At 41.6% G+C, this 15,849-nt stretch overlaps 1 protein-coding gene across 1 annotated transcript; it reads right to left on the reverse strand.

Moving 5' to 3' along the window:
• Positions 1 to 86: 86 nt before the first annotated feature.
• mocos (molybdenum cofactor sulfurase) lies at positions 87 to 11,992 on the reverse strand. The gene is made up of 15 exons (XM_047352496.1): positions 11,589 to 11,992; positions 11,415 to 11,504; positions 9,931 to 9,997; positions 9,209 to 9,853; positions 9,048 to 9,124; positions 8,723 to 8,922; positions 8,495 to 8,611; positions 7,091 to 7,471; positions 6,824 to 6,986; positions 6,612 to 6,699; positions 6,134 to 6,258; positions 1,030 to 1,126; positions 767 to 908; positions 562 to 666; positions 87 to 439 (listed from the first exon to the last, which is right to left on the reverse strand). Exons 1-15 carry the CDS (start codon positions 11,698 to 11,700, stop codon positions 335 to 337), a joined length of 2,514 nt encoding a protein of 837 aa, XP_047208452.1. The 5' UTR covers positions 11,701 to 11,992; the 3' UTR covers positions 87 to 334.
• Positions 11,993 to 15,849: the final 3,857 nt, after the last annotated feature.

Below are 15,849 nucleotides of genomic sequence, written 5' to 3' on the forward strand. Positions count from 1 at the left end.
CCCTCTCTCTGTATGCTCCAAGCTTGCGAAATGTTGCAAGAGAAGACTAAGTACGGTTAGATTGGAAAAAGTTACAGTCAAACATGTTTGCTTAATAATTTTATTATTTGAAAGACAATGGTTATGACTAATAAATTGACATATTTCACAGAAGTATTCACCATAACAGAGCTTCTTCATGACACTCGACAGAGCTGACTGGGACTCAAAGAAAACAAATACAGTAACATGTCGAGAAATTCACAGTGGTTAACAGGTGATTAAGGAGCCACCAAGGGCCATTAAGGGCCACAGCTGTCATTAGAATAAATAGAGGCTGTTACAGACGACCAGTTCAATACTTGTGTGGCTCAGCCTGTATGAGAGAGCCAGCGGAGAGGACGTTAGCTCCGGTAGAGCTCTCTGGACTCTGGTGACTCAGATACACGCCAAACGTCACCTAAAATTAACAAAAGAACAAACACATTAAACAATGTTGTTAAGCAGTAGCACTTTCTGAACTTGCACAAGAAACCTACACAGAGAATCAAAGTGACTCAGCTGTGATTGTTTTGGACCCACCTTCCCAGCTCGGTAGGCGGACAGGCTAAAGAGTGGCTCTTTAGTTTTGGTCCCTGTGTCCTGGTCTATTCCAATCATCTGGCACCTTCCACACTGACCTGCAACCTTTGGGTTTATCACACAGAGAACACATTCAGTCCTGAAAGAAATCCTGCTTTCACCAGGTGTTGAAGGTTTCGCAATTTGTCTCACAGTGCCTGCTCACCATGAATCGTGTGTTGCCAATAATCAAGTGTGACCAATTATCCTCCTCAAAGGGTTCTGCTCCAGCAATGACTAAATTGGCACGGAAGCGCCTGATGACACTCTGTGTGTCGAGGAGCTGATCGCCCTCACAGCCGTCCTGCCTGTGAAAATTACATGTTATTTTTCCCATGCTGCACAAAAAGAGCCACTGTAATGGAAATGCGCGGTCTCAACGTGTCCCGGAGCGGTGGGGAGCTTTGAATAACTGTCTTGTGTTCTAACCTGCTGCTCATTAGATCCTGAATGAGCTTCACGCTGGCACGGTTGATCATGAGATACTGAGCTTCATTCACCAGGGAGAGAAGCGGGGAGTCGGCAGCTAGAAGAGAAAGACCTTATATCACCACAAAAATGTGTTTTATTTCAGGAAAACATTCTTATTTATAACTTCTGCAAACTGTTTCCAGAGAAAAATCTGAAACATGATGTCCTTTGTTGATGACGAGAGGATAAACAGGTGATTTATTTTAAATTGTCAATACTGATTAAATGTTTACTGCAGAAACATTTTATGATAGGAAATAATGGGTAAGACAGATACATCTATCATGAATATGCTTTTTTTCTGCCACATAGAGCAGATGCAGCGCTACGCTTTATATCCTATGAACTTTTTCACATTTTGTCATGTTTCAACCCCAAACTTTAATGTATTTTAATGTGAGTTTATTTGATAGACCAGCACAAAGTTGTCCATTATTGTGAAGTGAAAGGAAATATATTTATTACTAATACAAAGTGTGGCATGCATTTGTATTCAGCCCACTTTACTCTGTTACACCTACTGGCTCAGGTCCTACTGTGATTAACTCTATGTGCTCTCTTTCATCTTTTAGACTTGAAAACTGGCTCAGAGTTCATCTGCTTAGCTGTGTTTCTCTCCTAGATGAAGCCTCTAAAGGAGCTACTACCATTAATGTTTTACTTTTCTCTCACATAGAAAGTACCTCTGGATAAGTGCTTCTGTGGTTTTGTTTTGTCTCTGCTCTGTTCTCTCAAACCTCCAGTCAGTCGTGGCAGATGGCCGCTCACACTGAGCCTGGTTCTGGTTCTGCTGGAGGTTTTTTCCTGTTAAAAGGGAGTTTTCCTCTCCACTGTCGCTACATGCATGCTCAGCATGTGGGATTGGTGCAAAGTCAATGCAAGCTGTCGCTACATGCTCATCCAGGAGGAGCGAATGCTGCAAGTCACTGACTGGATGCAATCTGCTGGGTTTCCTGGGTTTTGTCTGACTGCACTGTTTGATAGTTAGGATTAACTGGAATGTATGTACCCAACTTGAATTAAAGTGCCTTGAGACAACATGTGTTGTAAATTGGTGCTATATAAATAAACAGAATTGAATTGATCCTAAATAAAATCCAGTGCAACCAGTTGCCTTCAGAAGTCACCAAATAGTCCAGCCGTGTGTAATTTAATCTCAGTATAAATGCAGCTGTCAGTGAGGACGTTTTTTGAGAGGTTTAAAGCAGGGTTAGGTTCTAAAACAATGTCCCAAGCTTTGAACATTTCATAGGGCTCTGATCAATCTGGTCAACCTGGTCAGACTGGATGGGAGATGGATGGAGCAAAAACATGAGGAAAACCTGAAACAGGCTGGAGAAGACTTGAGTCTGAGGCAGAGGTTCACCTTCCAGCAGGACAACGACCCTAGAAATACAGCCAAAGCTACAGTGGTTTAGCTCAAAGCATATTCATATGTTAGGATGGCCCAGTCAAAGCCCAGACATTAATACAATTAAGAATCTGTGCAAGATTTATGAAATTTATGATGCTTTCCATTCAGTCTGACTGAGCTTGAGACAAACCCCAAAAGACTGGTAGCTGTAACTGCAACACAAGGTGGTTCTACCACTGTGATGTATTCAGCACAGGAGGGCTGGATACAAATGCATGCCACACTTTTCAGATTTTTAGTTTCTAAAACATTTTAAAAATCATAATTCTCCTTCCATGCCCCCAGAAAATATACACCAAATGCTTTTAAATGCGATATGAGTACACATTAAAAAGATCAGGGGGCATGAATACTTTTTCAAGAAACCATATGACCAAGAACAATTTAGGTTCTTAATATGTGTTTAAATGATTAACTCAGACAAATAAAGAAGAAAATAATCCCTTTAATGATGTATAGCATAACAATCTGTAACGCCCCAAACTATAGTCTGATCCAGATATAAATGGGGATTTTATTCCTATGGGAAAGCTGTCTCAACCTGTGAAAACAGTTCAGGAAAGTTTCGCGTGGTGGAGTTGAGTTAAAGCTGAGAGGATAGTCAAGATGATGCCATCCAGACTATCTCACGCTGGGTTTGAAGACAAAACATTGAACAGAAAGCCTGGATTACAAATGACGAAAGACATAGGCCTGTAGCAGTAATGGAGGATCAGCGAAAATGATGTATCTGTTGCATTGTGGGGAAATAAAAGGGTGGGAGAAATATTCGATTTTTTTTAGCTTAAGCTGAATTCAGTAAAAGGTAGAAACAAAGAGTTGCATCAGAGGCAGTGATTTCAGAATATGCAGTCTCCATTCTATACGAGGTCCTACAACACTCCAGACTTCTTAGATCATCTCTTCATGGTCAGAAAGCCATTAAACATTATATTTAGTCTTAGGTTTTATTACAGGTTCAAGATGAGATAACTCTGCTTTCACAGGGTCAGGATGTGAAAGGTTTAAAAAGTTATCAAACCCTTTTGCAATTCTATCCACCATCTTCCAAATATCTGAGACCATGATAAATAGTTTCCAACCCTTTTACCATCTTTAAAGCCACAGATATCCTGTACAATTCAACTGAAAACAAGCAAACCTGTTAGAGGAAAAACTATGTCTGCACTAAGAAGTAATAAGAAGCATTTTCTTCCAAAGGAAACATCCAGGCCCATAAAACTCGCAAACAGGATAGAGTTCAGGCTGTTCCGTAAGCAGATTTAGCCAAAATATCCTAAAAGCTTGAGGAAAAATGTGTTTTGATCTGATCCAACCAAACGTAAACTTTAAGAGCACAGCTCAACAAGATCTGCTTTGTACAAAAACAACACTTGACCAGAACACCACACCCACAGTAAAACATGGTGGTAGTAGCATCATGCTAGGGGATTGCTCTTCTTCATCTGAAACTGGGACTTTTTTCAAGGGGAATGAAATTATGACTGGTATCAAACACTAGAGGACCGAAAACCTTCAGGTTCACTGTCATAAAGCTGAAGATAAATTGGTTTATTTTTCAGTCCAAGTATACATCCATTTCCACAAAAAATAATGGCTTCTCCAGAGGAAAATTAAAGTATAGAACAAAACCAGACAAACAATCAGTTTGGTCACCTGAAGAAGGCCATGGAAAAGAGACAATAGCTCTGATAGCTCCGGTCAAATTTGGCAGGGCAGTTGTGAGATGTGCAAAGCTGAGAGACCCCTACCAAGGAAGACTGAATGCTGGGAGTGAAAAAGAACGTGCTTTCACAAACTGTTTTAAGGGTGTGCACACTTACCAGATCATTACAACCTTAATCTGTATATTTTCAAGTTGAAATGTACAGGATGGATGTCACATTAGACATTACCCTAACCCAGACTAAAAATGTTTGAAAATTATTTATAGTGGTCTCAACTTATCCAGTCGTAAACAACCTGGAACTTTAAAACAGGCTGAAAGAGGGAGTTCATGCAGGTCAGGAGCTTTCTGTGGAGGAGAACAGCAGCTTTTAGCATTGATTTCTTTCTCCTTTATAACCTTGGAGATGTTTTACACGAATTAGAAGCATTTAATCCACTAAAGGAAAGTCCCTAACCCAAAAGGATAATGTATCTTCTTCATTTCTCAGTATGTATTCTTTTGTTGGAATAATTTCTGTTAGCTATTATCTATTATTTTTGACAATTAGAGAGGACTGGAAACTTTGGAAACCCTTAAAAATCTAAATATTCTGCTAAATAAGACCTTGATGACCATCGGATGTGTGATATTAGTTGATTTTTGGAGTGAAATTAGATTGTAGTGTTTCCAATTAAAAGGATGATAATAAAGTGAATGGTCAGGTTTTGTGAACAAAAGTCTGACCATTACAACTTGTTTGTGGAACAGCAGTGGGTGTAACAGCCATAAATGAACCCAGATGTTCTGACCAAATAAAGGGACCATTTATATTAATTCTTGTCCTTGTAATGGAAAACATGGAGGTATTGATTTCATCATCTGGACTTGTTTGATTGCACCTGCAAGCAGCTGAGCAATTTATGCCATAAAACCAACACATATTACAAAGTTTAGGCTGTTTTTGAGCAGATTAGGTCAAAAAGCTGATGTTTCACTAAATATTTACTAGTTATTAGAGTTGTATGTTTTATGTGAACTGAACCAAGAACAGATGTCCCTCACAATTATATGGCAGGGGATAAGGGTGAGCTTTTATTATATTGTTCATCATAGAAATGGTAAATGATTATTATTTTCTCCACAGCTGGCTCCATAAGAGCAGCAATAAATATCAATACATTTGAAAATATGATTTAATGCGGTTACGATTTCCAGTTTAGTGATAAAAAACTCCAAACTTGATGCATTGTTAAACCATGTGTTTATGTATGCCATGTTTAATTTAAGAGCAGCTTCTTCCCCTGTGTTGTTGTGTCGCCTACATGTCTTATGGCATCCTAGTTGTATTTTTACTGCGATTAAAGTACTAAAAAGTGAACCCTATTTCTTAATCAATGAATGTCTTAAGGGGGTTGGTTGCAGTGGATTTTATTTAGGTGTATCAGCTTACACAGGACTGAATAGAAATGTATTTCACACTTGTCAGTTTTTAATTTGTGAAAATCTTTAAATGCATGTGCCACATTCACTTTACTGTTATGTACTACTTTGTGTTGGTTTTTTACAAAAAATCCCAAATCAGTTTGGGGTTGAAACAGGACAAAATGTGGGTAAATAGTATAAATAGTTTTCCTGTAGTTGCAGATGGTAGCACTGTTGCCTTGCAGCAAGAAGGTCCTGGGTTCAAATAGCGGCATCTGGTCTGTCTGCATGAGGTTTGCATGTTCTCCCTTTGCATGCCTGGGTTCTCTACAGGTACTCCAGCTTCCTTCCACAGTCCAAAAACCTGACTTTTTGATTAACTGGTCGCTCTTAATTTCCCTTAGATATGAGAGTGTGTTGGTTGTTAATCCTGTGTGTCTCTGTGTTGCCTTGTGATGGACTGATAACCTGTCCAGGGTGACTGCTGTAGTTAGACACCAGCTCTCCCGTGACCCTGCATGGCCAAGTGGGTATGGATGGATGGATGGATGGATAGGTTTGGAATGGACTGTAGCTACCTTCAGCGGGCCTCCTCTTCATTTCTCGAGTGTAATCAGAACGTTGTCTTATCAGGCGGCATGGCTGTCCAAGGAAGTCTGAAAGCCACGATGCAGCCTCATTTCCACAGTCCATCATCTCCACCCTGGGGGACAGAAGAGGATTATTTTACAGGAACCCCAGGAGGGATTTCTTCCGTGCTTCATGCTTTGTGCTATTTGCTGCGACATCTAATCCAAGAATCAGTGAATTAATAGTGTTTTTTCTTCCGGTGACATGTTATGTGGGGATATGTCAGAGGAGATTAATATCTCTTTCTCATTGTTTGTTTTGCTATAAAAAGTCGTGGGCAACAAGACTTTTCTAAGAAACAGAGAAGGAAGCCTAGCACACAGAACACTGCTAAGGGAGCAAAGCTCTGACAGAAGAGAAACATGTTAGACAAAGGATGAATCTATGTATTTTCTTCCCCCAGTGCTGTCAGAAGATTTTACTCACCTGTCACCGCAAACTTTACTGTGACACACACGAGAATTTGTGTGCAACCGAACGTCATCTTCTAGGGGGACCGAAATGGTATCCATTCCTGCAGGGCAAGGAGAGAAGTAGGAAATTTTCTTACAAAGTCATGGGAGAAAATTAATCTGATTGAGACTTTTCTTGTTAAGCAGTGCATCTATTCTCAGTAAAACATGCAGAGACTCCCTGACCCGATGCCTGCAGGAACAATTTCTTTGAGGGAAGGTGGACCTGTGGGCGAATGAGGCATAAACGCGTCTCTCTCTTCTGACTCAGACACACGCCGTTCTGATTTACCACCATCCAGCCTCTGTCATACAGTAAACCCAGCGGTCCCAACGGCCAGTCGTGCACCTGCATAAAGAACAGCCAAAAGTCCAATCAAAGTAGGCAAAGCGAGAGAAAAACACAAAGAAAATAAGTGATGGACTGAAAAAAAGCGTTTCTTGTGCTCAAACCTCATATGCACCGCACGATTTGATGGGGTATATGTAGATGTTGGTCAGAGTGTAAGCCACCCCAGGGCTTTTTGAGTCTCCATGTCTAAATCCTTTCTGAGACACTTCTGAGGATTTTTTCTCTGCTCCTTTATGGTTTTCTCCATTAGAAATTTCAACTGAAGGGTGTTCATTTGATCCCTCTGATGATGCCCTGGCTGTTTTCAGCTTCTGCAGCCTTACTTGGTCTACCGTGACGGGTTTCTCCACAAAGCACTCAGCAACAAACTTCAGGAACTTTTGACAGTCTTCGAACGTCGACATGTAGCCAAAGGACACGCGGACAGATCCGGTCGGCTGGCCGTCCACCAAATCCATGTTGTCCCCGCAGACATGGCCTGCCTTGTAGAGTAAAAATGCTTTTTGTAATTTATATACAATGCATTGCAAAATAATTCCTACACTTCTAACCTTTTCACATTTTGTTATGTTACCAAACATTTTTATTGGATTTCTATGTGATAAACCAACACAAAGTGATGCACCATTGTAAAGTGGAAAATATTAAAATGATACGTGGTTTTCAATTTCAGGGTCGCATGTATTTATCAAGCCAAGGTGGGACATGTGACAGCTTAAAAACATTTTAGCTGAGTAGAAATTTACCCCAGAAGAGGTTAAAGGTTTTTAGGTTAAGAAATGAGGCCCTGATGCTGCTGCTGCTTCTGAATGTGTGTAGTTTCTGTTCTTTTGGGACACATCTCTCAGGCTTTAATTATCAAATAACTACGTCTGACAATAAAATGACTTTAATTCTGTTTTAAAGAATTAATATTTGTGAAATAATAAATACTGGGTTTGTAATCCCAACCAGGCTTTTTTCCTCCTCCCCCGCTTCTGTTTCGTTGTTTTACACCTTTCCATGCAGTTTGTCGTGACTTTACACAAGGTATAAAGTGTAGTTCCTGTGACTCAAGCACCAGTTATAGTTTTTGCTGCGACAGGAACCTCTCTCCCACACTCTGTGGCTAAGTGAGATGTTGACCAATTTCTCGCTGAATCAATGGCTTAGCATCAGCAGCTGTACTGTACACGACTGTACACGTGTTGGACCCCCACAGTGAAAACACACAAGAAATACCCTGGAAAAATTTGAAGGTCTTTGGAAATTAGGTTCAAGGGAAAAGCATTGTGGGTCTTCCTTAAAACAAGCCTATATTAATATGTTAGAATGGTCCAGTCAAAGTCCAGACCTAAATCAAATTGAGAATCTGAGGTAAAACATTAATAGTTTTCATTTTACTTCACAATTCTGCTACTTTGTGTTGTTCCATTACATAAAATCCCAATACAATGATAAAATATGAAAAGGTTAAAGGAGTATGTAAACATTTTGACTCTCTTTAGTTGCTGTAAGTCTCTCACCTGCAGATTTCTCTTCATCTGCTGGTTGGTGATCCCGAGGAAGGCCTGACAGGCCCCAGTGTTGCAGAAGCAACCTGTTCGCACATGAATATTATACAAGCTGGCCATTCTGTCAACCTGAGGGCACCAGAGAGAGAACTGCTGTAGTATTTCCCAGACCTTCTTATGCATAAACATGCATTAATTAAGCAATTAAAACATGCAATTAATCCCTTCAGTCACATGTACCTGTGAGTACCCAATTATCTGTCCACTAGAATCCAGGAGGTTGAAGTTCACGATTGGTCCCTGAGTGATTGGACTCTCAAACTGGCCCTCCGTGTATATCTGAGCCACTGGTCTGCCGTTGCCATGGCAAAGACTTGAGAGCAGTGTGTAAGTGTAGCGTGCCAGTCCAAAAGTGTGCTGCTGGATGTTGTGTATGCTCCCTGCAGGCGAAAACAGATACAGACGATAATAGCTTTGGTGTTACCCCATTGCAGGTTCTCATCAGAAATAAAACTGCACATGCATTATGATTATTAAAAAAACAGATGTCAAAAAGGAGTATTACCTGTGATCCTGTAAAGAGATTCAAATGCATGGTTTAAAGCAATGATTTCCAAGAAGGAGACTGTGCCATCTTCAAATCTTTATCATAGAAAACAAACACATTGCAGTTCAAAATAAAAATGCAGAGTCCAAATGATTTTTCTGGCTGTTACAACACTTTACCTGTCAGAAATGTTTTTTGCCTGCACATAATAATCTTCTCCAGAAAGGTAAGCTGCTGCTGTGCCTCCTCCAAAATAAGACTTTTTTAGCATGCCTGCTGCGTCGTTACGGACAAGAAGAGCCCCCAGACCTGTTGGGAAGCCAAATATCTTGTAGAAGGAAATGGGAATGAAATCAGCAGGGCAGACCTGTAGGTTTAGAGAGGAACAACTGACGTACGAGGCTGCATCGAGCAGCACAAACCAGCGACCTCGGAGGTCGCACGCTGGGTAAAGGCGTCTCGCCTGGATGCCTCTCACATGGCTAAGAGGATACTTCCTCCCTGAGAAGTTGCTCTGTGCTGGATAGCAGAAAAGATGTGGTGTTTGGCAGAAAACATCTTCTCCCTGAACTCTGTCCTTTGCCATGGTTGTCAGTTCCTGTGGGGAGACAGGAATGGCAACTACCCCCAGGGCTGAAGTCAGTCCTCTAATGCCAACAACAGATGTGTGGCTGTCAGTAAGATAGCAGAAGAAACTCCCAGCGTCCCTCTCAGTCTCTGAGCTCCAAGGAAAGCTCTCAGCCACTAACTTGAGAGCAGCTGTACAACCAGAAGTGAAGATCACGGAGTATTCTTTCGAGGTGGTGTTAAAATGCTCCAACACTCTACGAGAAAATGATCTGCTTTTAGTCCTTTAGACCTCAATATTTCAGTAATCCTGAAATGCAAGATGAGGCTCTACCTGTCTCTGACCCGCTCCACAGTATCATGTGTTAAACTGCTGCTGGGATGGTGGCTGTGGGGGTTTCCTAAAAGCAAAAAAAGGTTTTAATTCAGGAGTGCCTCAAGAAACATTTCAAAGGAATTCAAGAATAATATGCAGCTGTAAAACACAGGCTATTGAACCATGACACACAATGGCCTAATTAGTAAATAGAGTCCTGCTGTGTGTAATTTAATCTCCATATAAATCCAGTTGTTCTATGAAGGCCTCAGAGAACATCTTTGATTAAACAGCATCATGAAGGTCAAGGAACATAGCAGACAGGAGAGGGAGGAAATTGTGGAGAAACTTTAAACATCTCAGAGAGCACTGTTCAGTCCATCATGTAACCACAGATCAAGTATTGTACAACTGCAACCATACCAAAATATGGTTATCCGCCTACACTGACAGGCTGGACAGGCAGAGCTTTAACCAGAGAAGAAGACAGCAGGCCTGATCCACTGTGCAGATGGGAGAATCTGTTGACAGGACAACTATTGATAATGCACAAATCTGGGTTTAGTAGAAGAGTGACCAGAAGAAAGCCTCTGTTGAGTCCTGTCTGGAGTTTGCTACACACCATGTAGGGGACACAGTACACGGGTGAAAGAAGGTGCTCTGGTCAGATGAGAAAATGTGACCTTTTGGCTTACATGCAGAATGCTGCATGTGAAATAAAACTAAAACTATACATCCCCCCAAACACGCCATACCCACCATGAAACACGGTGGAGGCAACATTATGCTGTGGGGATGTATTTCTTCACTAGGGACAGGGACGCTAATCAGAGTTAATGGAAAGACGGATGGACGTAAATACGGGCAGTCTGAAGGAGAACTTGTTAGAGGCAGGAGACTTGAAGCTGGAGCTGAACCTAACAGCAGAACAACAACCCAAAACATATAGCCGGAGCTGCAATTTAATGGTTTAATTCAAAGCATATTCAGGTGTCAGAATGGTCCAGTTAACATCTAAACTTAAATCTAACTGGGAATGTCTGGCAACACTTATTTTAGGAAGATGAGCTGGCAAAAATATCAGTCCCTAGATGTGCACAGGGGGGCTGAACTCACGCCACACTTTTTAAAATGTTTGTACAAGACTCTGAAAACCATGTATAATGTTCCTTCCACTTTACAACTTTGCAGTACAGTCATATAAAACCTCAATAAAATTCATTGAAGTTTGGGGTGTGAATACTTTTGCAATGCGCTGTATGTAAACAGTTCGTTTCAGGACCTGGGTTCGGTGAGCACTGGGTTCAGATGCGGTTATGGTGAGGGATAAACCCGTCCTCTGGGATGTTCAGTACTGTCTGGACGGGCGGGCATCAGGGTCGCCATTGCCCACCCTGATGCCCACCCTGATGCCCACCTAAGGCGGCGCTATTAACAAATGACCTTTATTGCGTCACCGAGATAAAATGAACACAAACATGAGACTTTCGGTCTTTTCTCACCGTACAGATTCGTGGAAATGTCCCGGAAATAGTCCCTGAGCAGAGACTCCGGGTACAGAGTGGCTGCAGCATGATCCAGATATGTAACTCCTGTTTATTACAGAAAAACAGGCCTGTTATAATTAGAGCCAGCAGCGACAGTCCTCTGAGCAGCGATGCACACCATCTCTCTACCTTTGGACCTCCGGAACTCCTGCTCCACGACGTCGCGGAAGTTTCCCCCATAGCCGTATTGACTGCAGCATTGCTGGAAAGACTCGAAGGAGCAGAGAGTGTGGAAATCCATCGGTGCAGAGCTCACCGAGACGCCGCTGAACGCACTTCAACACGCTCCTACTATTACAGCATGATCAGCTCCAAAGTCCAGAGATCAACACCGACTGCAGTGTTAAAGTCGTTCCGTCCGGAACCAACGCCTGCGGGCTGGGTGGATGGGCATGTTACGGTCACATGCAGAACATGTGGGGAACCTCAGTCATCTGAGTGGCTTTACTCAGGTTCTGACTTAATTCAGTTCCCGAATAGATCACAGATCCAATCTGAACGCATTCTCAGATACTTCCGTATTATCCAAAGGACTTCTTTACATAACGAGTCAGTGGCGGTTCTGGTAGAAATGAGGCCACGGGTTCATGACTTTTTCTCTCCCAGTCCCTGAGTTGGGCAAAAATTGTATTCTTAAGTAAAAGTCTTCAATATATTTTACTCAAGTAGAAGTAAAAAGTAGTCATTCAAACAAAGACTTAAATAAAAAGTAAAAAATCAGTTGTTTAAAGGCTAATCGGTACCGAGTGACTGTAACATCTGATTGAATTTGTGAAAATGATGTAATCAGACAGAAAAAAATAGCAATAGTATTGGTATTTTAGAGAATATAATAAAAAAAATCTTCATTATAGAATAACAAATTCATGCAGAAGAACTACACATTTCGAAATCCCACTTTTCCGCATATTTATTGAATATAACTGCATATAAAATAAATATGGGTTCTGATGAAGCTCGTTTAAAAGGACCGTTTGAAAATAACCTATAAGCAGTTATCATACCTTTCATTAAGCCATATCTATCTATCTATCTATCTATCTATCTATCTATCTATCTATCTATCTATCTATCTATCTATCTATCTATCTATCTATCTATCTATCTATCTATCTATCTATCTATCTATCTATCTATCTATCTATCTATCTATCTATCTATCTATCTATCTATCTATCTATCTATCTATCCATCCATCCATCCATCCATCCATCCATCCATCCATCCATCCATCCATCCATCCATTAGTCGCTTTTTGAAAAGAATTAACTTCTAGCAGTACTTCTAGTGCACCGTATACTGTATCACCCTTTCCTTTTACTTGAGTACTATTATTTTGAAGTAATGCAACTCTGCATTTAGAATATTTTCAGGCTGTTCTAGCAGCCTCTAGCTGTTTCATGGAATAAAGAACAAGCATCTTTCAACCAGAAATGTGCCAGACACAAACAAACCAAAAAACATTTATGTTTAAGTGAGACTTGTTTGATATATATACACTGCTCAGAAAAATAAAGGGAACACTTAAACAACACAATATAACTCCAAGTAAATCAAACTTCTGTGAAATCAAACTGTCCACTTAGGAAGCAACACTGATTGACAATCAATTTCTCATGCTGTTGTGCAAATGAAATAAACAACAGGGGGAAATCTTTGGCAATTAGCAAGACACTCAATAAAGGAGTGGTTCTGCAGGTGGGGACCACAGACCACTTCTCAGTACCGATGCTTTCTGGCTGATGTTTTGGTCACTTTTTAATGTTGGTGGTGCTTTCACACTCGTGGTAGCATGAGACGGACTCTAAAACCCACACAAGTGGCTCAGGTAGTGCAGCTCATCCAGGATGGCACATCAATGCGAGCTGTGGCAAGAAGGTTTGCTGTGTCTGTCAGCGTAGTGTCCAGAACCTGGAGGCGCTACCAGGAGACAGGCCAGGACACCAGGAGACGTGGAGGAGGTCGTAGGAGGGCAACAACCCAGCAGCAGGACCGCTACCTCCACCTTTGTGCAAGGAGGAACAGGAGGAGCACTGCCAGAGCCCTGCTAAATGACCTCCAGCAGGCCACAAATGTGCATGTGTCTGCACAAACGGTTAGAAACCGACTCCATGAGGATGGTATGAGGGTCCGACGTCCACAAATGGGGGTTGTGCTCACAGCCCAACACCATGCAGGACGCCTGGCATTTGCCAGAGAACACCAGGATTGGCAAATTCGCCACTGGCGCCCTGTGCTCTTCACAGATGAAAGCAGGTTCACACTGAGCACATGTGACAGACGTGACAGAGTCTGGAGACACCGTGGAGAGCGATCTGCTGCCTGCAACATCCTTCAGCATGACCGGTTTGGCAGTGGGTCAGTAATGGTGTGGGGTGGCATTTCTTTGGAGGGCCACAAGGCCCTCCATGTGCTCACCAGAGGTAGCCTGACTGCCATTAGGTACCGAGATGAGATCCTCAGACCCCTTGTGAGACCATATGCTGGTGCAGTTCCTGCAAGATGAAGACATTGAAGCTATGGACTGGTCCGCCCGTTCCTCAGACCTGAATCTGATTGAGCACATCTGGGACATCATGTCTTCATCCACCAACATCACGTTGCACCACAGACTGTCAAGGAGTTGGTGGATGCTTTAGTCCAGGTCTGGGAGGAGATCCCTCAGGAGACCATCTGTCTCATCAGGAGCATGCCCAGGTGTTGTAGGGAGGTCATACAGACACATGGAGGTCACACACAATACTGAACCTCATTTTGACTTGTTTTAAGTTCATTACATCAAAGTTGGATCAGCCTCTAGTGTGTTTTTCCACTTTAATTTTGTGTGTGACTCCAAATCCAGGCCTCCATTGGTTAATAAATTTGATTTCCATTGATGATTTTTGTGTGATTTTGTTGTCAGCACATTCAGCTTTGTACAGAACAAAGTATTCAATGAGAATATTTCATTCATTCAGATCTAGGATGTGTTATTTCAGTGTTCCCTTTATTTGTTTAAGATAAAATATATATATACATATTGTATTTGTATTTTTGCATGATGGCAATCAGCAGTTAAGGTTGTTTCTTCTGATTCACAGAGGATGCTGTCGCTGCCCATCCTTGTCAGAGTATGTCTCTGTGTCTGTATCCGTCTGCTCGTCTGTGCCCCCTGCATCTTTTCTCCTCCTCCTCACATCATCTTGTAATGCATATACAAGGATCACACAGATGAGTCATCTCCGTCTCTCTCATCATCCGACAGGTTCAAGTATGAATCTCTCTGGGCTGCCTGCCAAAAAACCCTATCTGTTTCCGTTCCATCTTCTACAACAAACGCAGTGTCACTGCATACAATAAGGCTGTCTCAGATTCTACTATTGCTGACACACACAAAAGTACTCTGTTCCTAAAATCCAAATTGTTTTCTGGAAATATGTGTATGTTTATTTCTATTTCAGGATGCCCAACATTTGACTTACCCCTCTTATTTCCATTAACATGCTTTCTTGGAAAAGAAGCTTTTCTCCATCATGGTTTATATTTGTAAAAATTATTATTTTATTGTATAATTATTATTTTCCTTTATAATATTTTGTCAGAGGTTTGGAAACTACACTATATTGCCAAAAGTATTTACTCACTTGCCTTGACTCACAGATGAACTTAAGTAACATCCCATTCTTAATCCAATATGACGTGGGTCCACCCTTTGCAGCTGTAACAGCTTCAACTCTTCTGGGAAGGCTGTCCACAAGGTTAAGGAGCGTGTTCATGGGAATTTTTGACCATTCTTCCAGGAACACATTTGTGAGGTCATAGAGGGATGTTGGAGATGTTGGCTCTTATTCAACCCAAAGGTATTCCTTTGGGTTGAGGTCAGGACTGTCTATAGGACAGTCAAGCTCATCCACGCCAACTTCCCTTATTCATGTATTTATGGACATTGCTTCGTGCACTGGTACACAGTAATGTTGGAAGAGGAAGGGACCATTTCCAAACTGTTCCCACAAAGTTTGGAGCATGAAATTGGCCAAAATCTGTTGGTATGCTGAAGCATTCAGCGTTCCTTTCACTGGAACCAAGAGGCCAAAGCCCAGCTCCTGAAAAACAACCCCACAGCATAATTCCCCCTCCACCAAACTTTCCAGACTCCACTGCCTACAGAGAGCGACCTATTCTTTCACAAATGTTTGTAGAAACAGTCTGCATGCCCAGATGCTCGATTTTATACACCTGTGGCCATGGATGTGGTTGGAACACCTGATTTCAATGATTTGGATGGGTGAGTGAACAATTTTTGCAAAATAGTGTTTAACGTGAATATATCACCAACTTTAATGGATATATCAAGGAAAAAAAGTACACCCTCTTTCATTTCTAGGGTTTTACAAATCAGGGCATAGTATAT

This window comes from Girardinichthys multiradiatus, chromosome 22, assembly GCF_021462225.1.
Source record: "Girardinichthys multiradiatus isolate DD_20200921_A chromosome 22, DD_fGirMul_XY1, whole genome shotgun sequence".
NCBI lineage: Eukaryota > Metazoa > Chordata > Actinopteri > Cyprinodontiformes > Goodeidae > Girardinichthys > Girardinichthys multiradiatus.

What these genes read in the sequence shown, in the direction of transcription:
- mocos (XM_047352496.1), bottom strand. Translation starts at nt 11,700, where the DNA reads ATGGATTTCCACACTCTCTGCTCCTTCGAGTCTTTCCAGCAATGCTGC. An exon ending in AATCGTGCGGTGCATATGAG is followed by an intron (nt 6,987 to 7,090) that starts GTTTGAGCACAA and finishes TTCTTTATGCAG; the next exon opens with GTGCACGACTGGCCGTTGGG. An exon ending in GAAGAGGAGGCCCGCTGAAG is followed by an intron (nt 1,127 to 6,133) that starts GTAGCTACAGTC and finishes TTTCTCTTCTAG; the next exon opens with CTGCCGACTCCCCGCTTCTC.